At 44.5% G+C, this 19,109-nt stretch overlaps 1 protein-coding gene across 1 annotated transcript in view; it reads left to right on the top strand.

Moving 5' to 3' along the window:
• Positions 1-419: 419 nt before the first annotated feature.
• ZNF385A (zinc finger protein 385A) overlaps positions 420-19,109 on the top strand; it is a 334,020-nt gene continuing 315,330 nt past the window's right edge. Inside the window, exon 1 of the mRNA XM_063952187.1 lies at positions 420-1,068. Within this exon, the coding sequence (XP_063808257.1) occupies positions 1,059-1,068 (10 nt within the window). The 5' untranslated portion in view covers positions 420-1,058. The remainder of the gene's footprint in view (positions 1,069-19,109) is intronic.

The following is a 19,109-nucleotide window of genomic DNA, read 5'->3' as shown; positions in this document are numbered from 1 at the left end:
ATATTTTTTACTTGTGTGTAACTGGCAATAGTTGGGAGAGTAACAGATGAATCTAGAAAAAAGTCAACATAGAAACAAGTTATGTTAATACCTGTATAGACTTCTGTATATATCAGTAAAACAGTGACTTCTGTAGTCAATAGTCATTGCTTATAATCTGTGAGTTCTGATGCCATCACTTCAGTGTTTACTGAGAAATTGTGTTATTTTTAAGGAATTATGCAAAAATATCTAAGATGGGAGTTAATGGATCCCAGTATCAGTTAAATAGTAAACACAAGGGTTAAATCTATAGCTTCTATTCTCCCCACCCTTACCTCCCTTAAGCAAAATAACTTGGCCAATGGAAAGCAAGTACAGGTGACACAAAGACCCGCCCCTCACCTGGCACAGTGCAGAACAGTGGGATAGGAGTGCTACAGTATTACAGAGAGTTCGTATCCTCAGATACTTTCCCTCTTCTCTATTGGGAGTTTCCTTGTTTGTCCTGAATAAAGACAGAGGTGCTGGGAGTGAACCCTACTTGGGATATTGCCAGAAACATTCCCCATTGTGCAGGAAGAGATGAGGACTTGGCTTCTGCAAGTGCCCAAAACTCTACAATCTGCCTTAGCCCTTCAGCTGCCTTCCTAGTTCTGCAGCCGGTTTAATAGCAGTTTACAAATAGGAAAGCCATAGAACTTTCTTGGATCTCTAAAAACTCTCCAGGATAATTCCATCCACACCGTTGGACTGTAGCCTTGCCTGTCAGGAGTGTATTTAGGGCATCGTCCGCTTCATCCTGACACCCTTGCTAGAATTATACAAGCCTATTCTTTCTTGTCCCCCCCTTCCACATCCCCCCCACCCCCCTACCCTCCCAGGCTTGCCTGTCGCACAAACTGTCAGAGCCCTAACATTTCCTCTCCCTTTTCTGTGCTGGTAAAAGGCTTTTCCAATTGCTGCCTGAAGAAGAGAGCGGATAGAGTGTTTCAGAAGTGCCTGAAAGGAGAGCTGCCCCTCCTCACACCATCTGAGGGAAAGCGTCCTGTGTGTGCCAGACCCTGCAGGCTGAAGTCATGATTTTGGGTGAGTGAACACTTTTTTCCACCTTTTCATTATTAGGTTTTTGGTTGTTTTTTTGCAAAGCTTTTGCAATTGTGAGAGCCATAATGGAATCTATTGATTGTACTGTACTGTATGTCTCTGCATCACTTTACTAAGCTCTTTTGTTGCGTCTTGCTATATTATTTTTATCTAGCGAGTCACAGATTTATCTCTCTGTGACGCTGTGTCTATTGTTGCAGTTCAGTCCTTCTGATGTATCTTCTCTGCACCAAATTACTCTGTTGTTTGCTCCCCCCGTCCACCTCTTCCTTTCCCCTTCTCCAGCTGTGTATCCGGATTTGAGGATGGGGCAGATGCACCAGAGCTACTCTCTGCATCTCCTGGTGCTTGAGCAGAAGTTATTTTTGTCTTGGGATTTCGTTGGTCAGATACCCAGGAAATAGGATGTTTAGGACACTGGCACTGCTGATCCTTTCACTCCCCAGCATATTCCCTCTGTAGTTTCCTCCGTCACTTACAACGGGATGTCTAGCTGTGCTCCTTGAAAACTCATTGGTCTTGTAAACTATTGTCTGCATGGTAACAGGGACTGACCTCCAGGTATACCTGGTGAACATAAAGTAATGTAAATCCGACTATCCCACTCCCACAGGTACTGTGTGATCTCTGTATCTGAGACCATTTTATTTGAGCAAGGTCTGTGTGTAACGTAATGTGAAATCACTAACCTTGCTGATATCTGGCTAATACACTGCCTGCTGGCACAGATCTGCACAGTGCACTGTGTGTGATTGGAAAGTGCCATATGTTGCATGCTGGCTGGGAATATGCAGATTTGCGGTGGCAGAGGTGGGCACTATGTAGGAAGTCGCCATGCATTGTGTGTAGTGTAAGTGGTTAAATATAGCTTATTAGCAGAAGGATAAGCTACGTACTGTAAGAGTTGTGACTGGAGATAGCAGCACGATGCATGCTGGCTGTTATATAACAGACCTGAAAAGCTTACAATGCTTAGGGTTTTTTGTATAATAATAATAATAATAATAATAATGATGATAATTTCAGCTTTCACTTTCACACCCACCACCAGCCTTAATTCTCCCACCCACCATAAGAAAATAACCCTGCAGTGCTGACCATTCCTAGTGGCCAGGTTGGCTCTGCAGTTATTTGACCATCTAAAGGCTCTGATGATTATTGTTCCCTAGGGAGCAGGAACATTTACTGTAATGGACCCAGCGGCACGTGTCCCTCCTCACCTTGGCTTTCCACCAACGCACTCAGCAGCTGTGCTTCTGTAATTATAGAGGGACATGAAGCCACTGTACCTGCCCCAATCAGAGCTCGGATCACAATCACAAAACACCATTTGTTAAAACTTCATCCCCTTTTCACAGTAGTGCAGATTAAAGCCAGAGACAGCAATAGCCTCCGTCCAGTAGCTCTGCTCTCTCCGAAAGGGTTTATCCATTATACCAGTTGACTAGTTTGTTATAGAATAATAGATGATTTTTGTAGATGCTAATTTTGTTTACACTGCTCCATCTATTACTCCATGAATGGCATATGTATGCTCTGCTGGAATATAAAAGGCATTATGCATGGATATCTTTAATTATCTTACTATTGATTTTTCCTACATGGAGCTTTTGCAGAACATTGTTCCAAACACATTAAGAATAATGGAATCGAAGACAAAGCCATATAAAGGAGAATATAAACATATAGGGGTATATTCAATTGAAGTCGAAAGCTGCCGTCTGTTGAAAAGATGGCAGTTTTCGTCTTTTTTAGGTCGGAAGGGGTTCCGACCTATTCAATATAACCCCAAATTATTCGACAAGTCGAGGAATTCGACTTGTCGAAAAGCACGTGGATCGGCGGAATAGCTGCCGATCCGCGTGCTTCTGTCGAAAATGGGGCCATCTCAATCTGACTTTAAAAACAGTCGGATTGAGATGAGGGAGCCGAGAGGAGGAGAGGGGGGAGACCAGCGGGAAGACGGGGGAGAGCCGCGGGCAAACCGGGGAGAGCAGCGCTACAGCAGCAGCTATAGCAGCGTAGCCGGAGGATGTGTCACAGCCGCCGCTCACAGCAGCGTCCATCCGGCTCCAGCAACTGAGACCTGCTGGGGCTGGGTGGACGCTGCCGTGAGCGGCGGCTGTGACACATCCTCCGGCTACGCTGCTATAGCCGCTGCTGTAGCGCTGCTCTCCCCTGTCTGCCCGGGGCTCTCCCCCGTCTCAGCTCCAGCATCTCAATTTGACTTTTTTAAAGTCGAATTGAGATGACATTGAATAGCCTTTGTCGGATCCATTCCGACAAATGAATGTCGGAACGGATCCGACTTCAGTTGTATATACCCCATAGTGTAGAACTGCAGGAAACCATGGTCCTCAATCACACATAAAGGGGTCACGATTTTGTCCACTTTCAATGATCAGAGATCCCATGCGCACATCTGCCTGCATTCTGAGTTCTCATATTTGCTGACTGTTGTGGGTTTTTTTGGAGGGGGGACTATTTCAGGTCAGCAGTATGGGGAAGAGCCATGGTTTGGCCAATTGGGCAGTGTGGGAGTCGTGATGCCATACCCAAATCAGTGAAGCACCATCTCAGCTATACAATACCAGTATTGTAGAGCTGAAAGAGGGTGGTACGGAGATGCAATTCAGAGCCTCATGGAGCTGTCCAGACTTCCTACTTCTCCCAGGGAGTGGGTGACCATGGACATTTCAGGGGAATAGGCAAGTAAGGGCTGGATGTATTTGTGCCACCGGACAGTCAGCAATATTATCTGCAGTTGCACCGACCCCAGCCAGTCAGCACTATTATCCGCAGTTGCACCGACCCCAGCCAGTCAGCAATATCATCTGCAGTTGCACTGACCCCAGCCAGACAGCAATATCATCTGCAGTTGCACCGACCCCAGCCAGTCAGCACTATTATCTGCAGTTGCACCGACCCCAGCCAGTCAGCAATATCATCTGCAGTTGCACTGACCCCAGCCAGTCAGCACTATTATCTGCAGTTGCACCGACCCCAGCCAGTCAGCAATATCATCTGCAGTTGCACTGACCCCAGCCAGTCAGCACTATTATCTGCAGTTGCACTGACCCCAGCCAGTCAGCAATATCATCTGCAGTTGCACTGACCCCAGCTAGTCAGCAATATTATCTGCAGTTGCACTGACCCCAGCCAGTCAGCAATATTTTCTGCAGTTGCACTGACCGCAGCCAGTCAGCAATATTATCTGCAGTTGCACCGACCCCAGCCAGTAATCACTATTATCTGCAGTTGCACTGACCCCAGCCAGTAATCACTATTATCTGCAGTTGCACTGACCCCAGCCAGTAATCACTATTATCTGCAGTTGCACCAGCTCTATCTTTGGTGCAGGAGATCACACTGAAGTTGGTTGCAATTCTGCCTCTGGGACGTTGACCCTACTGTATGTATGTACTCCCTGCTATGACCAGAATTATGAATGCAGGCCGTGATGTATGCTCAGAGAGACACGAGCCATCCCCATTTGGAATTGCCTGCAACTTGAATCAGGCCCTTAATCTCTGGAGTTAATTAATATAAACACAAATATATAACTGGCTGAAAAAGTATAACAAGGGTATAAAGTTTTCTGGAGGCATTCCTCCATGTGACAAGAAAAAACTAGCCCAGGAAGTCATGGCAAGGTAACTCAGCGTCCACTGTACCGATCATGACAAATTACCACAGCAGTCTCAGATGACTGACCAGAAATAGATTTCCTAGTTACAGTATCCTGACAGTTCTGACGGCTTACGGTCATTAGGTCAACAAGACTTAGGTCGACGGTCATTAGGTCGACCACTATTGGTTGACATGTAATAGTCGACATGGTCACTAGGTTGACATGTACTAGGTCGACATGGAAACAGGTCAACATGAGTTTTCCATGTTTTTTTTCTTCTTTTGTTAACTTTTTCATACGTGGACTACGCCTTGCCCGGAGCATGGTGAGCGAAGCGAGCAATGCGAGGGGACACGATGCACTAATTGGGGTTCCCCGTCACTTTACGAAGAAAACGACACCAAAAAAAGTAAAAAACTCATGTAAACCTTTTTCCATGTCGACCTAATGACCCATACCATACCCGTTCTGACTCCATTTATTAAATATGTTCTTTTAGTACTATACTATTTCCCAGATTTATCAAGCCTTGGATAGTGATAAATAGCACAATGATATAGTACCAACCAAACAGCTCCTAACTGTCATTTTACAAACACAGCCGGTAACATGGCAGTTAGGAGCTGGTTGGTTGGTGCTTTATCACCGTGCTATTTGTCACTCTCCAGGGCTTGATAAATGGAAGGCCTATATGTACAGTTTTTATAAGGGCTGTTGTTATTTTCTGCCATCAGAGTCTGTAAGCATGGTGCATTTCTGGGTTGAAATAGAACTGGGTCCATTTATTGTCATAAAAACTTAGTAATTAGTCTTAATGGTCTTTCAGTAGTTTTGGAAGCTGGAACTGGGTCTATTATCTCTGACTGAACTACCCCTTAAGAATCATCCCTGGTGCAAATGAACATCTAAATATATAACAGGACCAACCAGAACGTGTTAACAACATCAATTTAAAATACCTATTTTGGTATTTGTATTGTGTTACACAGTAGCATACTGCTATCATGTTTGTGGGCCCCATGCAGGTGCAGACTGATGCAGTGTTAGATTACTTGTGTAGTATTACTTGTACATTGATTATTATATTACGTTTCCTCAAGATTCATTCATATTATAACTCTATGTAACGTGACGGGGAACAGTGGCACCAGACTAAACCCCATCACAACAAAACAGTACAGTAGCATGCAAACAATGGGGGGGCAGGCATAAATCACCAGACACACCAGCTAACACATAAATTTGCTTGCCTAGGCACAACAGCCTGGAAGATCTGATATACACACTGCTCTCTGTGAATGCACGTTTATAAGAAGGATTAAGGGGGAGATGTACTAAGTAGTGAAAAGAGTGGAGAAGTGAGCAAGTAGAGAAGTTGCCCATGGCAACCAATCAGCTGCTCTGTATGATTTTATGGTATGCAAATTATAACTGTTACTTCAATGCTGATTGGTTGCCATGGGCAACTTCTCCACTGGCTCACTTCTCCACTCTTTTTTACTGCTTAGTACATCTCCCCCTTAAACATTTTTTCATCTGTGGCTTGACACAAAGAAACTGAGAACTTGCTGCTCACGTCTGCTTACTCTATGGCAGGCCTGGCCAACCTGTGGCTCTCCAGCTGTTGTAAAACTACAAGTCCCATCATGCTTTGCCACAGTTTTGCTATTAAGGAATGCTAAAAATGTGGCAGGGCATGCTGGTATGTGTAGTTTCACAACATCTGGAGAGCCACAGGTTGGCCAGGCCTGCTCTATGGTATAGTGTTACATCTTAAATGATTTTCAATGACTATAACACCCTGTGACAACTCCAAAGATTCTAATGTAGGCCAAGTTTTTAATTAAATACTGCATTCAAGAAAGGAGCCAGCTAATAATGTACTGGTCAGATGTGGCCTGAAATCATCTAAGAGCTTTCTTGAATAAGTACACAATACATGCACTAGGCTAAGGGATTGTTTCATAATCTCAATTAAATTGAATGGTTTTATTTAGAAAACATGGGCCAATATTTACTAAAAATTCGAGTTTGTCCGATTTGTGTTTTTTTTTTCAAAGTCCCAATCCGGGAATTCACTAAGCACAAATCTCGGCAGTGTCTGGTCTATTCGTAATGGATTTAACGGCAAAGTTCTGAAATACGAATGAATAGACCATCGGTCAAACACGGCTGTTATTTCATACAATATGGGTATTCACTATTCATTCGTATTTGGGTGTTAGTCTCTGAGTGCTCAAGTGCGGGTCTATTTTTTTGCGAATCGTTAAAAAAAGCAGCAAAAAAATAGACCTGCTTTTTCAGTCGAGTTTGGATAACCATGCACGGATCAGTGAGATCTGTGCATGGTTATCTATGGGAAAGGGTGTGTTTAGTGTAAAAACAGAAAAAAAAATTGCGTGGGGTCCCCCCTCCTAAGCATAACCAGCCTCGGGCTCTTTGAGCCGGTCCTGGTTGAAAAAATATGGGGGGAAAAATGACAGGGGCTCCCCCATATTTCATCAACCAGCACCGGGCTCTGCGCCTGGTCCTGGTTCAAAAAATAAGGGGGACAAAAAGCGTAGGGGTCCCCTGTATTTCTTAAACCAGCACCGGGCTCCACTAGCCAGGTACATAATGCCACAGCCGGGTTACACTTTTATTGTGGTCCCGGCGGCCCTGGCATTACATACCCAACTAGTCACCCCTGGCCGGGGTACCCTGGAGGAGTGGGAACCCCTTAAATCAAGGGGTCCCCCCCTCCAGCCACCCAAGGGCCAGGGGTGAAGCCCGAGGCTGTCCCCCCATCCAAGGGCGGCAGATGGGGGGCTGATAGCCTTGTGTAAAAAATGAGAATATTGTTTTTAGTAGCAGTACTACAAGTCCCAGCAAGGCTCCCCGCAAGCTGGTACTTGGAGAACCACAAGTACCAGCATGCGGTGGAAAACCAGGCCCGCTGGTACCTGTAGTACTACTACTAAAAAAATACCCAACAAAAAACAGGACACACACACCGTGATAGTATAAGTTTATTACTTACATGCACACCTCCAAACATACATACTTACCTATGTTCACACGAGGCTCGGTCCTCTTCTCCATGTAGAATCCTCGGGGTACCTGTGAAAAAAATTATACTCACATAATCCAGTGTTGCTTGTCTTCTTTGTATAATCCACGTACTTGTCAAAACAAAAAAACGGAAACCCGACCACGCACTGAAAGGGGTCCCATATTTACACATGGGACCCCTTTCCCTGACTGCCAGGACCCCCCCTGACTTCTGTCAAAGAGGGTCCCTTCAGCCAATCAGGGAGCGCCACGTCGTGGCACTCTCCTGATTTGCTGTGTGCTCCTGTAGTGCCTGTGAGGCTGCACACGGCAGAGATACAATGTAGCGCCTATGCGCTCCATTGTATCAATGGTGGGAACTTTGCGGTCAGCGGTGAGGTTACTTTCGCTCAACCGCTGACCGCAAAGTTCCCACCATTGGATACGTGGCGCTCCCTGATTGGCTGAAGGGACCTCTTTGACAGGAGTCAGGGGGGGTCCTGGCAGTAAGGGAAAGGGGTCCCATGTGTAAACATGGGACCCCTTTCAGTGCGTGGTCGGGTTTCCGTTTTTTTGTTTTGACAAGTACGTGGATTATACAAAGAAGACAAGCAACACTGGATTATGTGAGTATAACTTTTTTCACAGGTACCCCGAGGATTCTACATGGAGAAGAGGACCGAGCCTCGTGTGAACATAGGTAAGTATGTATGTTTAGAGGTGTGCATGTATGTAATAAACGTATACTATCACGGTGTGTGTGTCCTGTTTTTTGTTGGGTATTTTTTTAGTAGTAGTACTACAGGTACCAGCGGGCCCGGTTTTCCACCGCGTGCTGGTACTTGTGGTTCTCCAAGTACCAGCTTGCGGGGGAGGCTTGCTGGGACTTGTATTACTGCTACTAAAAACAATATTCTAATTTTTTACACAAGGCTATCAGTCCCCCATCCGCCGCCCTTGGATGGGGGGACAGCCTCGGGCTTCACCCCTGGCCCTTGGGTGGCTGGAGGGGGGACCCCTTTATTTAAGGGGTTCCCACTCCTCCAGGGTACCCCGGCCAGGGGTGACTAGTTGGGTATGTAATGCCAGGGCCGCCGGGACCACAATAAAAGTGTCCCCCGGCTGTTGCATTATGTACCTGGCTAGTGGAGCCCGGTTCTGGTTTAAGAAATACGGGGGACCCCTACGCTTTTTGTCCCCCGTATTTTTTGAACCAGGACCAGGCGCAGAGCCCGGTGCTGGTTGATGAAATATGGGGGAACCCCTGTCATTTTCCCCCCCATATTTTTTCAACCAGGACAGGCTCAAAGAGCCCGAGGCTGGTTGTGCTTAGGAGGGGGGATCCCACGCAATTTTTTTCTGAATTTTTTTACACTTTAAACACCTTCTTAAGGTACACAATGAAGCCCTGCACGGATCTCACAGATCCGGCCGGGATTCTTTGTGTTTTGTCAGGCAGTGTTTTACTCATCACTCCCGTAAAACACTGCCTAACATTACGAATCACATCAACATCGGAAAATACGAATTTGGAAAAGTCGGCAGCTTAGTGAATGACCGTATCAGGATTCAAAAAGTTGCAGTAAAATGCACCCGATACCATTCGAGATCAAACACCCTTAAAAACGGCTAAAACACGAATCTTTGTAAATATACCCCATGGTATTAACAAATGCAATTGTCTTGACAATGTGATTCATTCTGCACCCTTCCTCTGTATCTGGCTCAGTGTTTTTCAACCACTGTGTCGTGACACACTAGTGTGCCTGGAGCAGTTTCCAGGTGTGCCGCCATAGAAGCACAGCCAGGACAGTCAGTGTTTTGCTGCTACTGAGGACCTGGAACCATCAATACTGGTGGGTTTAGTGGTTGCAGAGACAGTTCTAATTTTGGGCCCGAGCAGTGTTGGGCTCTTCTGGCTTTCTCAGATATGGCTCAGGCATTACCTATGGAGAAGCTGTGACATGACATCCTAGGACAGGCAACTGCACCAGACATCCTAGGACACGCAACTGCACCATGCATCACCATTATATTTGAGTGTGCCTTGGCAATATTTAAATCTTGTTCAGTGTGCCGCGAGTTGTAAAAGGTTGAAAATCTCTGATCTAGCTACTTGGAAGTAAAAGAGAGTGTGCATCACTTGAACTTTTAACTTGTCTCTATATTAATCACTTGCACTAATAAAATAGTCTTTCTGCAAATGCAGCAAATGGTCAGTGACACATTTAGCATGCCAAATAGTGTCTGGATGTACGGTAACATCTGCCGGCCTCTGTCTGCAACTCTGTGCATCTGGGCTATCATTCCTACACAAGACCCATAACATTTATTAGTCTGGCAGGTGATAATGAGTTTGTATGTGCCAAGAGATGGCTCTGTTTACAAACTTGCTCAGTGGGTTAAACCTTGATAAATATGCATCTTAGCATAAATTTGAATATGAGATTTTATTAGTTGCAGTGCCACTTGGTAAACAAGAAAATCAAATATGTCAGAGACTACGTTATTTCCAGTCTGCTATTCAGCAGGGGAGGTCTTGGGGTTCATTTAACATGTTGAACAATCAGTGGTTCTTTACATGGGTATTCTGTAAGAACCAGTGGCGAATTTTACATATCGGCTACCGGAATGTAGCCCCCCCTTCCCCCAGGTAGGTAAAATTTGCCACCCCTCTCAGTGTCAGTGAAGCCAGATGCAGGCTTCATTGTGACTGGCAGTGACAAATTGGAAGTCCTACCTGCCACTCACAGACACACAAGGCAGTCCCATTGGGAGATGTTTACTTCCTCCGGGACTGCCAGGTCGGGCTGCGATAGGCAGAAAGCTGACATACTGTAGGAAGCCACTTCACGCAGTCCAATCCAGCTTCTATGGGCTGCAGCCTATGCAGTCCATAGAAGCCGGGGGTGTGCGCATGTGCAGTCTACGGTCAGGACCGTATTTTTGTATGGGCTAAATGGGCATTTTACCAAGGGCCCCAGGAGTATAAGGATCCTAGGCTGATAGCTGAGGATCCCTTCTTTCCAGGGGTACCAGATTTTTGAAAATCGGTCCTGGAGAACCGGAGATATCCAACTTCAAAGCAGTGGTCCCCATCCAAGCCTGTTAATTGCTCCTCTCAGCCAGATATCTTGGGTTCTGTCTAACTTAGAATGTTTTTAAGGTTATACTCCAAAAGCTGGCACTCTCCCCTTTTGGTGGACACTGGCAGCTTGTCTATAATATACCCAGAATCAGAGATATCAGCCTTCCAGCAGCCTGTCCCTGCTCCACACGCCTTGGATGTAGGTTTATATTTTTGTTGGTGGATTGCTCTGGCTCCTGAACTCTGTTCCCCAAGTCCCCAGAACCTCCTGAAAGGTGGGACTTTATATTTTTTTAAAATACCATTCAAAGCTAAGAAATCTTTTCCCAGAAACTTGAAATATCTGCAGTCAAGCAAGCTGCCCTACCACCAGAAAATGATGAATATTAAGCCCACTCCACTATCCACCCCTCTACTACATATTAAACACCCCCTGCCACCCTGAAAGTCATGTACCAGGACCCCTTCATTCAGCCCAATGGCCCCTTCTACAGTTTCGTGTTACCCTCCTGCCCCATCTGTGCAGTAAAGGAGTAATTAGCAGAAATTACTGATCCAGGTCCTACATGCTGAGCGGAAGATAAAACACCGCCTGCCACCCGCGGGACATCAAAGCTGCTGCTGATAGGACCCCCCACCTCTACTGCTGGAGGATGGGTAGGGGCCCCAGGGCATTGCTGTGTCCAGGGGCCTACACTGCTGTTAAGACGGCCCTGGTTATGGTCCTGGCTCCTGCCAAATAAATTGTGCAGGTGCCAGGACCCGGGTCTCCATGTCTCCTCTCCTCTCTGGGCTGGGTGTAGTGGCAGCCCCCCTACTTAAAGTAAGTAGGAGCCGCCACTGGTAAGGACCAATATGCACCTGTTCTGTTACAAGAGGATTTGGAAAACAAGTGCTGAGGACAGGCTTCTTGTAAATTCACCCTCACTTAGAACTGATACAGAAACCTGCTGGTTTTCCAACCTTTGCAATAGTACAGTGGTGAGCTAGCTCCAGTTTCACTGTCCGAATGGTGAGGCACGTTGTGCTTAGTCCTTTACTGATTACTCACTCATTAGGGCTTCACATATCTACAAGCACTAAATGATGTCTTTGCATGCTTTAACTTCTATTGTGATAATCTGAAGTCTGTTTTCCCTTAATAATAAGGTGCACCACATTTTTCATAGCGCAAACAGCCGGTACTCTTATATCTGCTTGGTAGACCTATAAACTTAGATGTAGAATGTGAGGCCAGTCACGGCTTGAGAGGCAAAGTGTTTGGTTCTCAGGTGCATAAATAATGTAGTAATGTAATTAACAGTTTAAGACTGTACCCCATGAAAGCTGGATGCAACATAGACGGCGGACGCAAGATAATAACCCAGTATTCACCATTGACACTTTTGTGTACTGTCAGCATGTTCTTCATAGGATTCAGTGAACCCTTTTGGTAGTACTGGTTGAGTTGCATTCACCAAGTGGTGATTAAAGCTCACAATGATCATAAATGGGGATGAGGTTAGCACCTGTGTGTACGAGACATTACCCTGACAGATATGTAAGTGACACATCCCTTTTGTTTTCCTCAACATTGGCGTTAAATGGACAGCTAAACAGCAGTACTTTTTCACAGGTGCTTTAAAAAGGAAAATTAGTAAATAGTAAGTGGACATGTCATTGCAACAAGAAAGCTCATTTTCTTTTGTGTTGAGCAGTGGGGCAGATGTACTAAGCCTTGGAGAGTGATAAAGTGGAGATAGATAAACTACCAACCAAACAGCTCCTAACTGCCAATTTTTAAACACAGCTTCTAACATGGAAGTTAGGAGCTGATTGACTGCTACTTTATCTCTCTCCAAGGATTAGTACATCTCCCCCCACCTTGTATACATCCCACCAGAGTAAACGAAATCGAACAGCAGATAGTTATATACACTTTCATGTGTTTTTAATATTCCCTCTTATTTTGTGCTTTATTTATTATTTTTCTCCATGAAATCCTCAGAACAAAAGTCCCATAAGTCCATACACAGGAGTGCTGAACTGCAGTGGTTAAAGAATGCTCTAAAATCTTTACTGCAACATAGGGGAGAATTCAATTAGCAGCAGTAAATTATAGCAACTAATTGATCCCCTGAAAGTTATTAAATGAAACGTCTAAAAAATTGTCCTGCGATCTCTGACTATATTACATCCTGCCGCTTGTGTTTTTTTGTTTTTTTTTGCCTGAAAACGGGATTTTTTTAATTGCATGCTAAAATCATTGTTAAAAAAAATCGTGCAAAAACCCTTTTTTTCACCTGAAACTTTATCAGGCTCAATTGAATTCCCCCATAGGGGGGTATTCAATTGTAGTCGAAACTGCCACCTTGACTTTTTTAGGTCAGAAACTGTTCCGACTTATTCAGTCCTCCTGCCAGTTTTCCGACAAGTCGGCAATTTCAACTTGTCGGAAAACATGTGGATTGGCGGAATAGCCACGGATCCACAGGTTTTGACAGAATCGCGGCCAAATCCGACAGGTTTTAGCCCCGTTTCCAACAATGTCAATCCGACTTTAAAAAAGTCAGAATGGCATTGTCAGCCGCTAATTGAATACTCAAATGTCGGATCCTTTCCATCGGAAAGGATCCAACATCAGTTGAATACACCCAAAAGTGTTCAATACACCCATATAACTCTTTATAAACTTTAATTATGTAGCATTACTGCTTGTTAATATTTCATGCAACCTGCAAAATCACAGAAGAGAACACTTGGAAGAACGCCTGTATGCATGCATTCCCTTGCATAACTTTCTGGACTATTATGGGTCAATTCAACTAGGGGTAAAGGGGGTGAGTTGCCGTTGCAGCCCTCAAACAAAAATCCCTGAGTTTGGTGGTACTGTCAGTGCAGCATATAGCCACACTTACTCATGTGGGCGAGAACATCACTCCTAATTGAATTGGCCCCTTAGTGTCAAATCAAGTTTGTTGGACTTTAAGAACAAGCTTTTACTATCTCAGTGCTCGTATGTTCTTCTAAGTCTAACTCATCAAGTCAGATTTTACACAAAACAATGGCACTATAGGGGGTAATTCCAAGTTGATCGCAGCAGGAAATTTTTTTAGCAGTTGGCCAAAACCATGTGCACTGCAGGGTGGGGGGGGGGGGGGGGGTAGATATAACATTTGCAGAGAGAGTTAGATTTGGGTGGGTTATTTTGTTTCTGTGCAGGGTAACTGGCTGCCTTATTTTTACACTGCAATTTGGATTGCAGATTGAACACACCACACCCAAACCTATCTCTCTCTGCACTTGTTATATCTGCCTCCCCTAGAGTGCACATGGGGGGTAATTCCAAGTTGATCGCAGCAGGAAATTTTTTAGCAGTTGAGCAAAACCATGTGCACTGCAGGGGAGGCAGATATAACATGTGCAGAGAGAGTTAGATTTGGGTGGGTTATTTTGTTTCTGTGCAGGGTAAATACTGGCTGCTTTATTTTTACACTGCAATTTAGATTGCAGATTGAACTCACCACACCCAAATCTAACTCTCTCTGCACATGTTATATCTGCCCCCCCCCACCCACCCCTGCAGTGCACATGGTTTTGCCCAACTGCTAAAAAAAATTCCTGCTGCGATCAACTTGGAATTACCCCTATGGTTTTGCCCAATTGCTAACAAACTTGCTGCTACGATCAACTCAGAATTACCCCCAAAGTGTGTGTCTGGCCAAGGGCAGGGCACCTGTGGAAGCACAGGTGGAAGGTTAGCCAGCAGGACATCTTCAGGGAGGAAAGCCAGTTATAAAACGTTTTCACCACAAATCATCCTCAGGCCAGACAGGGAAAGCCGTGTTTCTGCGACAGCAACGTCTGGAGGGGAAATATTCACCATCAGACACACCTTAAAGGAAGATAATAAGGACTATTTTTATTTTTTTTGCAGTATGTAATTTGAGAACCAACCTTACTGCCTGGGGCCATCACCTTGACCGATTCCCAGAGAGTTACAAAACTGAAAGAATATAAATATTTTCTAGTAGAATAATATACTTTTATGTAGCTGCAAGAAAAAAAGAAGAAAACAAAACAAGATCTTATTTGCAGCACATGGTACAACACGCACAGGAACTTGGCTATGGGCAGGACTGTGACATCTTTGGCACGAGTATTGTCAAATTAAATCTCCCATGATGTTTTTATGTGTTCATTTATGATTTATACACAAATTAATAAATATATAAAAATTCACAATTCAAAGATATGTAAAGGTGCACCCCGACCGTCCAAGTCATGCCATGTAAAGTATGGATTGGCCACTCCTCGAATTTGGCAAATAAATAATGTCTTATTACAGGAAAATGTGATTGTTCTGCAATGTTCCCCGTTTGGGGTATGCTCACATTTTAGGAATGCTTTTTGCAAAAATAATAAATGGTATTTACTAAGATTGCATTTATGTGATAAATTTGCAGTAAGCCACAGCACCCAATAAGTTTTTGTCTGGATCTTTTACTACAAGTTAGACAGTGAAAGCAATTATATGATTGGTTGCTTTGTTTTCGTGCATATCTTGGACCAAAATGAAATGCTATTAGTATTTTCTCACAAGAGCTCATTTAGGGGCCCATTTTTCAATAAATATGTCTGGCATATTCCCCGATAAACACTCTTTTAACGCTTACTGTATGTAGGAAGAATACGGAAGCCCAACAAGACCTACCATTTTAAAATCTAGAAATAACCTACCTCATTAAATATAAGGGTTACTTTTTTATATGACACAAAATGGCGGAGATATGGGCTTTAGTTCCCCACCTGTTTTAGTTATTGTCTGGTGGAAGAGAAAGTGTTGTTTCCTATATACAGGAGACTGTCTGTAATCCTGCATAAGTTCACTATGGGAAATATCTGATTGCACATTCATAGCTTACAAAATAAAGGAGTCTATTTTTCTTTAATGACATATTCTATATGATCTGCGTGTGATCCATCACTCGAAGTGGAAGCAGGACTCCTGCGCATACACTGTCTTGCTGTCTACACAGATGCAGTATGTTTTACCAGCAGGTGGGATGCCGGCTGTCAATATTCTGACAGTGGCAACCTGCCCGTCAGAATGCCATCAGAGGGGCGAGTGCTTGGATTGCCCTTGCGGGTTCGGTGGCTTGCTGAGCTCACCACAGGATCTATTCTCTCTCTATGGGTGTCATGGACACCCACGATTGGGAATAGCCCTAAGTGCGCCGGGATTCTGGCTGGCGGCATTGTTGGTTGTAGGGATTCCGGCATCGGTATCCTGACCGCCGGGATCCCGACAGCCAACAAATTAAACGCATCCATCTACGCATGTGCGGCAGCCATTGCTGTGCACGGTGCCGAGGTAACCCTCTTCTGGCTAAGTTTGCATTGTGTAGCCAATAGTCTACAGCGGCTAATTTAGGGATCTTCTCCCTTTGTATAGATTCCATAGTCATGTGCAAATAATTTGTAGTTTGTTGGTTATAAATGAATATACTAAGATAAAGTTTAAGGCATGCTATTGACTCAAATGACCAATTAACCCTATTATTGTACAGCAACCTGTGCTTCAGTCTGCTGATAGAGAAGGTAATATAAACCCAAGTGCAATTTAATATATATGTATTACAGGATATAACAGCATGCTGCATAATTAGTGGGCAGATTCCAATTATACACTTGATGCCACAGTTGTTCAAGAGATCCTCCCTGCCACACATTCTCTCACACCCTTCCTTGCTTATCTAGACAGCTTATTAAAAACCAGTCCATGGGCAGTACAGCATTGTTTCCATAGAGCCATATGATATAGGCGGACCGTTCTGGAATGAGTAAATAATTACAGTTTATAAAACATTGCTGTGATGGAGCGCGCCAGTGAACCAATTGGGGAACTCAGATACTTTGATATGTGCATTAGGTAGCAGGGGTCACTTAGCTTTTGGTTTGTGGCTGTTTGTAGAGTGACAGATGTGTCCCCTGGGGAAGCGTAGTGACCGCACTAGTGTCTCTTCTTTGCTTATCAAGCTCAGCTCTGTATTTCAAGCACTGCAACAGTGAACAAGTCCTCTTTGTTTTAAAGAGGCCCTGAATCTTATAAGGTCAACTTTGATTCTACTCCAAGCAACTCGCCAATCAGTTATAATAAAATATTAGCGAGATATGTTTAGTTCATTGAATTACTCTGAATATTAATTTTCAGCAGTCTCTGGGCTGGGAAGTACATGTCACCACATGACCATAAGAACATCTGTAATAACAGGAAATGACAGTTTGTAGTATAGTTGGCTCTAATATAAGATAATATATTTCAACGTCACTTTGACCTAATTTAACATATAGTTCTATTATTACATATCTCCCTACAAATGGGCTACTTAAGCAATACATGAAGAAAAGCAAAACCTTTTTGAAATTCAGAAACTAGTGTGCCAGTCACAGACCTTTAACCTTAAGCTCCATCTATGGCATTGGTGATGTGTACCTGACCAGAGGGTACATATAGTGATGCTGAGCACATACGTTTCCAGGAGCTGCACATGTATGTTGACAGTGTGGTGCAGTACAAATGTCAGACAAAATAATGTGCACCAGACTATCTCTTATGCAAAATAAGCAACTTTTATTTATATGCCTTCTCTTCCAGCACAGTAATATTTATGGTTGCACCCGCATATTGAGCATCTCAACCAGGGGTGTAGATAGACCTTTGTGAGCCCCATAGTAAAATTTAGAAAGGACCCCCTCAGCGCTCCACCAGATCATTAGGGGTGTAGGTGGAGCGGAATGGCAGCGATGGGGATCAGAACAGCAGAGAGGCCTGAGAGAGTAGAGGGGGGTGGGGTGGGGGGGGGGGGGGTGGCACTGTGGATATCTATCTATCTATCTATCTATATATCTATCTATCATTCCCAATGCTGCTTGAAGCTCACAACGATCCTCTTAAAAAGGAACCGAATGCTGTATCCAGGCTCCTTAGATGCAGCGGCACCTACTCACAGTAACGGAGCGCTGTACTAGGGGACTTCCCAACTAATACTGCTGCACATTTATGCGATTAGAGACTGACATTGCTTAGTAGCTATATCGCTGCTGGCATGCTTCCTCTCAGTAAGGTTCTTCCAGGCGGCTCCTTCACTCTACCTCTATATTGAGAGTCTCCCCTCTGCAGTCATATTGTTACACATAATAATCTCCCCCCCCCCCCCCACTTCCCATTTCCATATACACGTGCTGTCTCTCACTGGCTCCATCCCTCGTAAAGCAACCATGCTGCCTGATGTAGCAAGACCCCCGAAACAGCACTTTCCGAGGGGGTTCTCATCTGGTGATGCATCCACCCCCCCCCTCCCCCCTCAGGATAGGGAAACGTATCAAATGGCCTTAGCCATTGTATATAGACATTGTAACCTATCTCTGTCTGGCGGAACACAGGTTATGGGGAAGTTCCCCTCTCCAGCTCTTCTGCTTCAATGCAGAAACGCTGCACAGGGTAAGCTTTCCCAAAGTTCTTCTGTTATGGAGGTGTCTACGCTTCTCCATCACTGGTGACAATAGAAAAAAACTTCTTGTCAATCCTGGGGCGCTGCACTCATGAGTAGCAGAAGACTGACACAATAGGTCACCAACCTGTACATACATGGACAAGTAAAAAAAGGAACAGTCTTACATGCGCTATGAGTAGACGGTAAAGTCCAAATTTCAAGTAACACAAATGGTTCTCCTTATTCCTCGTGGCAGTTCATGTATGATGAAAAAAAGGGGAGTGTAATAATGTCAGATGATGACACACCCAGCGTGCGTATTCTTCCTATTGAGAGGTATGACAACTTTCTGAATGGTAATAAGTGAGAAAAACCATTCGTGTAACTTGAAATTTGGACTTTATGGTCTACTCATAGGCCCTCATTCTGAGTTGATCGCTCGCTAGCTGCTTTTAGCAGCATTGCAAACGCTAGGCCGCCGCCCTCTGGGAGTGTATCTTAGCTTAGCAGAATAGCGAACGAAAGATTAGCAGAATTGCTACTAAATAATTTCCTGCAGTTTCTGAGTAGCTCCAGACCTACTCCTAGATTGCGATCACCTCAGTCCATTTAGTTCCTGGTTTGACGTCACAAACACGCCCTGCGTTCGGCCAGCCCTCCTCCGTTTCTCCAGACACTCCTGAGTTTTCACCTGTCACGCCTGCGTTTTTGAGCACACTCCCGGAAAACGCTCAGTTACCACCCAGAAACACCCCTTTCCTGTCAATCACTCACCGATCAGCAGAGCGACAGAAAAGCT

The sequence above is a fragment of the Pseudophryne corroboree genome, chromosome 2 (assembly GCF_028390025.1).
Source record: "Pseudophryne corroboree isolate aPseCor3 chromosome 2, aPseCor3.hap2, whole genome shotgun sequence".
Classification (NCBI taxonomy): Eukaryota; Metazoa; Chordata; class Amphibia; order Anura; family Myobatrachidae; genus Pseudophryne; species Pseudophryne corroboree.
This window is presented reverse-complemented; position numbering and strand designations above follow the sequence as displayed.